General features: G+C 33.2%; 1 protein-coding gene across 1 annotated transcript in view; it reads left to right on the forward strand.

The window, feature by feature from the left end:
* Positions 1–8,585, forward strand: part of LOC128248841 (uncharacterized) — a 104,199-nt gene that overhangs the window by 18,734 nt on the left and 76,880 nt on the right. The window contains exons 10-14 of the mRNA XM_052970990.1: positions 2,932–3,171; positions 4,247–4,480; positions 5,223–5,393; positions 7,367–7,606; positions 8,202–8,435. Coding sequence (XP_052826950.1) covers positions 2,932–3,171; positions 4,247–4,480; positions 5,223–5,393; positions 7,367–7,606; positions 8,202–8,435 — 1,119 coding nt within the window. The remainder of the gene's footprint in view (positions 1–2,931; positions 3,172–4,246; positions 4,481–5,222; positions 5,394–7,366; positions 7,607–8,201; positions 8,436–8,585) is intronic.

Consider the following 8,585-nt stretch of genomic DNA (forward strand, 5'->3'; position numbering starts at 1 on the left):
ATTCTCATACATACTTTATGTCATCATCTAAAATTCTGTGCAATGCAATTCATTGAGTCCTTCATTACTAGAATTCAACAATAACATTGTGTAACAAATTTTCAATTATTTTTTGTCTTTGGTTTGTAAACGCTATTTCTTATTTGCTTCTGTCTAGAAATCAAAGGAAATGACAAATATTCCCTTCAAGCTTTGCTTTTGTGACCGGTATATCAATGTTTTGACACAACTATTTTCAACTATGTATTCATACAGATTCAACACTGAGTTGCTGAAGCAGAAATATTGTTATAGCAAATATTCTGCTCAATACCACAGAGTTGCTCATCATTTGCTTGACCTTAATCACTGAACATATCCCTCAGTGGCTGACAATATGTGCATCTCTGGTCATGAGCAGAAGTAGTGGGGGACCATCATAGCCATGTGCTGAAAGGGATTCTTTAGGGTTTAAATAAATGTAACAAAAGTGAAGTTTGAAGGAGATATTAACCATTTTTCATACTTTCTAGGAGTAAGCAAACAGAAAATAACAGTTACTACCCAAGGACAAAATTTGTGTTACACAATGTAATCTGAGTATCTTCCATTTCACTCTTCTAAATTATAATAATAAAAATAATAGTGGTTGTTTCTAATTTGGGGGAAAAAATCAGTTTATGAAAGTAAGGATCTAGTCAATATCATCAATTTCATTACTTGACTGTCAGTTTGTTATTGAACCCCACAATATTAACAGGCAAAGTTTCCAGTAGGTGGATTTGTGAAGCATTTTTTCGAAAGCTGTAACTAGTATACATTTATACATTTAAAGCAAAGACGAGAATGATGATGCAATCCTTTTGAATGTCACAGCATATCTATCTAGAGCCATTTCAAGAACTCCACCATCACTCTGTATTCCAAGGACATGTATCCTCTCCAATTATTGTTATCTGATGTTTAGGTTTATGCATTATGGGCCCCAAACATTTTCACTATTTTTGCCACTCTCACATCACTTTCAATAATTTTGAGGAGAGTATCATCCTCTTCATTCTCACCTTTATAAGTAAAACTTTAAATATGCAGTTGAAGGATTGACCAAGATAGAAAGTTCCCATTGTCAGACCTTTAAACCTCATCCACAACACAGCCTCTTTTGCTATAGCCACTGGACAGAGGAAAACTGCCTTCTCTGGTCAGTAAAAGGAGGGTGTGGAGCAATCATTATGATGAACTTGAATAACAGCTGGATCTGTCCCTCACACAATAGCAGCAGGTTGACATAACGTTGTAATTCAATAATGCCTAGACACTGAACAAGTACATGTAGAATTATTTTCTTGCTTAGTGTACTTCTTGGACATCACTGTCTGATGGCAGTTTTATGACTGGATTTTTTTTCTTGGTTTCAGAGAGCCATTTGACAGCACTGCCAAGGACTCCAGGAAGTCACCCTTAGTATTCCTTAACCAAAGACCTTTCTGAAACAAACTTGCCACCTCATTCACATCAAAACCCAGAGTATCCCTGAGATTGTTAGTGTTCTCACCTCTCCACTAATTTTCTATAGACTACTAGAGTGTAACACCTATCAATTCCATTGCCCAAGTCAGGTTTGATCCACTATACTTTGAATTGCATTAGATAATCTGGCCTTCCCTTTTTATGATAGTGATGTGTGATTAAGAGAAATTTTGTTATCGCATTGACCCACAGTTGCTCAAGCTCAGCATAGACCACATTAATTGCACGAGTGTAAAATGGAGGATAGCCTAGGAATTTCATAACATAACTGCTTCTGACATGGCCAAATTATTAATAAAAAATAAAAATACCCCCACATTTTAATAAGCTGTATATTCATTATTTAGGCACAAGAGCAAGCATAATTAGCCCTTTTGATACCAACCCAGCTGAAACTGCTTCAGGCTCTGTAAGACAAATGTCTTGTTTTCAAAAGTTCTGAATTAAAATCTTCCATCAAACCTTAGTCACAATTTATGTTCCTAACACTAACTTAATGATAACTAAGTTATTTTACTAAATTCTTTGTTATATTTAAAATTAACTGAAAGAAACATAGAGCATCTCAACAGAAATATGGTAACAAAAGGGTTAAAGAAGCAATGACATTGTGCAATATTCATGTCTTTCTCAAGGGCAGTAACAGTTTATATAAAGTGAACTAACTGAAACTGAGAATCAAACCCAAATCATTGACTCACACCACTTTGTCCACATTTGTACTAAAAGAAAAACTGGAAAAGAACAGTCAGGGTCACTTCCTGCATGGAAAACATATAGGAAAATGACTTCTTATTGAACCAAGTTATTATCACTAATTAAAATTACACCCTCAATGGCTGGTAAAATCATTATGTTAATGATATGTTCAAGTTGTTTAATTCAGAAGACACATCATCATGAAGATAAAAGTGATGGGTTTTAGTTCTTGCCATGACTGGTCACATTTTTTCACATGCTTTTACATTCAGGATTCAAATCCCATCTGGGTGTACTTCACCCTTCATATTTGTGATTGATTAAACAACCACTATTCAAGTACTGAGGTCAGTTTATTTTCATGTAACCCTGCTGCAGAATATGTGGCCTTGTGTTTACATTAGAAGCTATTATCATAAATATTGGTAACGTCAACAATAATTATGATTATTTTTCTTGTTAATAGTGATGGCTTGAGTGAATCAACAGAGCATCAGACAAAATTTGTTGTGGTATTTGTTCTAGCTCTTTAACTTCTTTGTTAAAATTTGGCTTTTGTGAACTTTGGCTTTCCAGGGACAGTAAAATAAAATACCAGTCAAGTGTAAAGGCCAATTTAATTGGCCATTTCTGATCTCAAAGATTTGACCTACAGTCTATGTCAGAAATTATTATTTTTATTGTTGTTATTTTTCATTGGTCTAAATTTTACTTTAATTCCAGTTGCTGAGACCCATTTTGTGAAAGTAAAAAGTGCAGCTCTAGATGTACCCAAGAAAACATTATGGAATAAGGAAAATGTAACAGAAGAAGCTTGTGCAGAAAAATGCGTGTCTGACAAAAAGTGTTTATCATTTGAAATAATTAAAAAAAGTGGGAAATGTTACTTATCAAAGGAAAGTGCCGCTACCTCTAAGAAAATGAAAGTAGACAATAGCAGAAATTATTATCAACTAGTAGAACGTAATTATTCTTTGTGCTTTATTCTTGGAATTCTCTTTTCTTTTCTTTTCTGAAATTTGTGATTTCATTTGTACTTCATAGCATACAGATAACCATTTTTATAAAGACATTGACAGGTTAACTTTAAGGAGAGACAAACATCTGCTAAGAAAAAACTAATATTAAGAATTGTAAATACTGTTAGGACATTCTCGATCCACATTTGTGCACTTGGAAAAATTGATGGCTGATTTCAATTGTATTTTTATATATGGAAACTGCCTATTCTTAAACCTGTATAGTAGCAGTAGTCGTAGTAGTAGTAGTAACTCCAAATTTGGTACAAAGCCAGCAGTTTTGAGGGGACTGTTGTAATGTTTCCAGTTGTTTGTCATTTGCACATTAGCATGCAGGATGAAATGCTTAGCGGTATTTTGCTCATCACTACGTTCTGAGTTCAAATTCTGCCGAAGTTGACTTTGTCTCTCATCCTTTCAGAGTTAATAAAATAAGTACCAGTGAAACACAGGGATCGATATAATTGACTATCCCCCTCCCCTAAAATTTCAGTCCTTTTGCTTTTAGCAGAAAGGATTATTATTATTATTATTTCATCTGTATTTATGTTCTGAGTTTAAAATCTGCCAAGGCTGTCTTTGCCTTTTATCCTTTTGGAATTGATGAAATATGTATCAGTTGAGCACTGTGGTTGATGTAATTGACATACCTCATTTACTCCAAAATTTCAGACTTTGTGTCATAGTAGAAAGGTTTATTACTATTTTGCTGCTGCTGCTACAACTGCTACTACAACTACTGCTGCTACTCCTACTACTACTACTACTACTACTACTACTACTACTACTACTACTACGTTCTGTGTTTTAATGTTAGTTAATTATGTAGATGTACCATGTAACCCAAATATGAAAAAAAATATTAGAAACCTATCTGGTTCAATATTTTTTCTACATTCAATTTATTATGTAAGCACAATCCATTCACAAAGCCATTTTTCAGCATAATATATCCTTTCCAAAATTCAATGTGTGTTGAGTATAAAATTTATTTCTTATTTTCTTTCTTTGTTTTTTAGCCAAAGGTGATCTTTTTACATTTAAAAACACTATCATAGTTGAGAAGGATACTTTTGAAACACTGAAAAATGTGAGCTTAAAGGAGTGTTATAAAACTTGCCTTCAAAATCCAGGGTGTAACTCTTTTGAGTATAAGGAAGAGGCAAAGATCTGTAATCATAGTAGTGTCAATCACTTGACTTATGACCTTAAACCAAGCAAAGATAGTTGGGATACTTACATCATTAACCCAGGTCAGTAGTGTTTTCATTTTAATTATTATGTATGTGTACGCATCTACATGTGTGTATAATAGATTTACATGTATATACATATGTGTGTGTGTGTGTGTGTGTGTGTGTGTGTATTCTGTGGCACAGAAGTATTTTTGACTTCTATTTTTGGCAATGTAGGTGCTCATGTAGTGCCCTTGTATGTGTGTATATATATATATATATATATATATATATGAGTACATATTTTATATTGTATGTATGTATTTTATTCATTTGCCTGTACGGCTGATAATTCGCTTGCTACTTGTGATGATATTTTAATAATAACATCTCTCATATTTATTTATAAATAATTTCATGCATTTTGTTTGTTTAAATAGTGTTTGGTCACTTCAAACGAACTTTTGCAGGCATAGTGGAGGAAAATTTTAGTAGTAGTTAGCTGGCAGACTTTGGCTAAAGAGAAATAGGCACTTTTTGGTGCACATTTCAAAACTGGTACCAAGTTAACCAGCATTACTTGAAATAATGTACAAAATTAAATATAGATTACATATAAATTGTGTATGAAGAGTAAAAATGTATATGAAAAATGATGTATAAAATATAAGGTGAAAATGTAGTGGTATAAATATAAGAAATGTCAGGAATATAAAAATTTATAAAAGATATAAAGGATAAAAAATAAATACTAAAATAAAGGAAGAAAAAACTATATAAGTAAGCAGTCTAACTTCCCAGTTTCTATTACCAATTCCAGTTCATGAAAAAGTTAACTGTGGACTTCCAAAAGATGTTCCTGGTACATTGAAGTTCTACAAAACCACCACCTATAAATCTGAAGCAACCTATACTTGTTCAAAAGGAGAACAACTAAAGTCAACATGTGAAATTAACAACAAATGGACTCCTATTGTATCAAACTGTACAGGTAATGTAAATAGCTTCTTTCTTGTCTCTATGTAATTTTTTTTCTTTTTGTGTTAAACACTTTTGTCAGAAGATGCCTTACTGACTCCATGACACTTTAGATGGTATTTGGTGCTTGTGGCTGGTGGAGGGTGAGAGCTAGTTATATTCTGACCAGAGACTTTTCCAAATGCTTGTAACAGGGGACATCCTTGATTCTACACAAGGACCAGGTAATGATATGAAATTGAGTGATAGATTATGTCTGCCAACCAAGAGCTGGAAGAGTAGAAACTTCTTTTCTCCACCAGGCTTCCACATAGTTTCCATCTACCAAATTTCATCCACAAGGCTTGGTAGTGAAGCAAATTTTTAACTACACAGACAAAATTCGATCCACTTCCATATTATTGTTATGTAAAATTATATCCACAGGTATGCCTCAGTTCATCTTGGCTATTTTTTTCTTAATGTCTAACTTGACCTTTCTCCCCTATACTTTGTGTCATCATCCAAAACTCTGTCCATTATAATGCATTGAGTCCTAGATTTCAGTAATCATCTAAAACAGACATCTGATGCTCTTTTTCTCTTCCAATTTACCACCCTTAATGTTTCCTGATTTATGCATGAAGTCAACAATTTTTTGTGGGAGGTGTTTAGTCAATACTATCAACATACAATTTAACTGATACTTTGTTTTCTGTCCCTGCATAAAGGAAAGCAACTGTAAGCATTTCATCCATATACATTGAAATTAAAGATAAAGGTAATCATACAATCCACTTGAATGTAAAAGGATCTCTCTCTAGGACCAATTGAAGAACCCCTTACTATTGAAGATCATCCTGATCTCAAAGGATAACTATCCTCTCTGATTATTGCTCTCTGACCTACAGACTTATGCACTCTGGTCTTCATCATCTCTCACTATTTTCACTTCATTTTCAATAGTTTTTCTTGAGGACAGTACCTTCCTCTCTATCATCAACCTCTTTATAACTGAAAATTGAAACACGTGGATGAGGTATTTACCAAAATGGAAAGGCAGTGCCACCTGATTTTTGTGGAGACCCTGCCAAATCAGACTGGAACCTGGTGCAGCTCTCCGGTTCATTAGCTCCAGTTAAAGCATTTAACCCATGCCAGCATGGAGAGCGGATGTTAAATGATAATGATGATGATGATCATCATCATCATCATTATCATTAACTCACACCATTCAATCCATATTTATACTAAAAGAACAATTAGGGAAAAATAAATATGGTCCATTCTTGCATGGTAAATAAATAACAGCTACTTTTTGAACCAAGATATTATGACTGACTAAAATTTCACCCTCAGCGGATAGCAAAACTATTATGTTTATGACTTATTCTGGTCATGAAATTCAAAAGAGACAACCTTGTAAAGATAATCACTTTTTTCTTTATCGCATTAAAAGTACAATTTTGATGAATTTAATTTTTTTTTAGCTAGCTACATTAAGTTCTGAATTTATTATATATTTATTCACGAGAGGATGATGGAAAGAAAACTATTTTAGTTTTCCAGGGTAACATATTGTAAAATCACTAAAGTGACGGTTCTTGCTATGACTAGCCATATTAGTTACATTCTGGTTTCAAATCCCAGCAGAGTATACTTTTTCTTTCATATTTCTGATGTTGATTAAATGAGCACTAGTGATGTATTGAAGCTGATTTATTTTCATACTGCAGAATCTGTGGCTTTGCATTTACATTAGAAACTATTGTTGTAAATATTGGTAACACCAACAATAATTATAATTATTCTTGTTGTTAAGGGCAATGGATTGACAGAATCATTAGAAAATCAGACAACATATATTGTAGTGTTTGTTATGGCTTTTTAACTTCTTAGATCAAATCCTGCTGGTATATAATTGACCAATTCTGATCTCAAAGATTTAGCCTGCTATTTTTATTGTTATTTTTCTTTATTGTAATTGTTATTTTACTTTAATTCCAGTTGCTCAGATCCATTTTGTAAAAGTAAATGGTGCAGCTATGGATTTATCTAAGAAAACATTGTGGGATAAGAAAAATGTAACAGCAGAAGCCTGTGCAGAAAGATGTGTGTCTGACGAAACTTGTTTATCATTTGAAATAACTAAAGAAAGTGGGAAATGTTACTTATCAGAGAGAAGTGCAGCTGCCTCTGAGAAAATAAAAGTAGACAAGGGCAGAGATTACTATCAACAAGTAAAACGTAATTATTCTTTGTGTTTTATTGTTCAAATTTTCTTTTCTTTTTTTATTTTTACAAAATTTCTGATTCCATTGTAAAGACAGATTTACCTTAAGAGACAAACACATGCTCCTGAAGAAAAGAGCCACAGAGGCTCAAATACAAAAGCTTTAGGTTCTGTCTGGACTATAAAAGAATATATACAGAAAAGAAGGGCCTATGGAATGGTGGACATTCGATTCTGCACCGTAGCGTGCATTTGTTTAACATTGAATGGCCATAATAACACTTGATATTTTGGTTGACCACCTGTTTAAGGTCATACTAACCCTATAAATGCACACCATGACACAAGAGATGTACAAATGTATTCTCTTCAGCCAAAATATTGTGACAAGTTTTCGATTAAGTCTGAAGATGTTCTATAACTCACATGAATCCTGACTAGGGTATCATTTGTACATCAATTATCTGTTTATAATTAATTGTCCATTTCCAAAATTATGTACGAGATGCTTTACAATAATTATCATGTGGAGCATCTGGTGTATATTTGTATTTGGGTGGGTGGACGAGTTGAAAATATATTGGTTATTTATTATTTTTTTTTTTGTAGCCCATGATAAGCCTTTTGTGTTGAAAAAAGTTAACATACCAAAGCAGGATATTTTGAAACGGTTTAAGAATGTGAACTTAAAGAAGTGTAATGAAGCTTGCCATCAATATCTAGAATGTAATTCTTATCAGTACAATGAGAAAACAAAGTTATGTGATCTGAGTAATGTGACTCAGTTGACTGATAAACTTAAACCCAGTGATGGAAGTTGGGATGTATACGTGATTAATCCAGGTCAGTAGAGTGTTTCCATCAAATTTATTGCATGCTTTGCTATGTTTATATATATATACATATTATATCTGTGTGTGTGTGTGTGTGTGTGTGTGTGTTTGTGTGTGTGTGTGTGTGTGTGTGTTTGTGTGTGTGTGTGTGTGTGTGATC

This window comes from Octopus bimaculoides, chromosome 10 (genome assembly GCF_001194135.2).
Source record: "Octopus bimaculoides isolate UCB-OBI-ISO-001 chromosome 10, ASM119413v2, whole genome shotgun sequence".
Taxonomy (NCBI): Eukaryota; Metazoa; Mollusca; class Cephalopoda; order Octopoda; family Octopodidae; genus Octopus; species Octopus bimaculoides.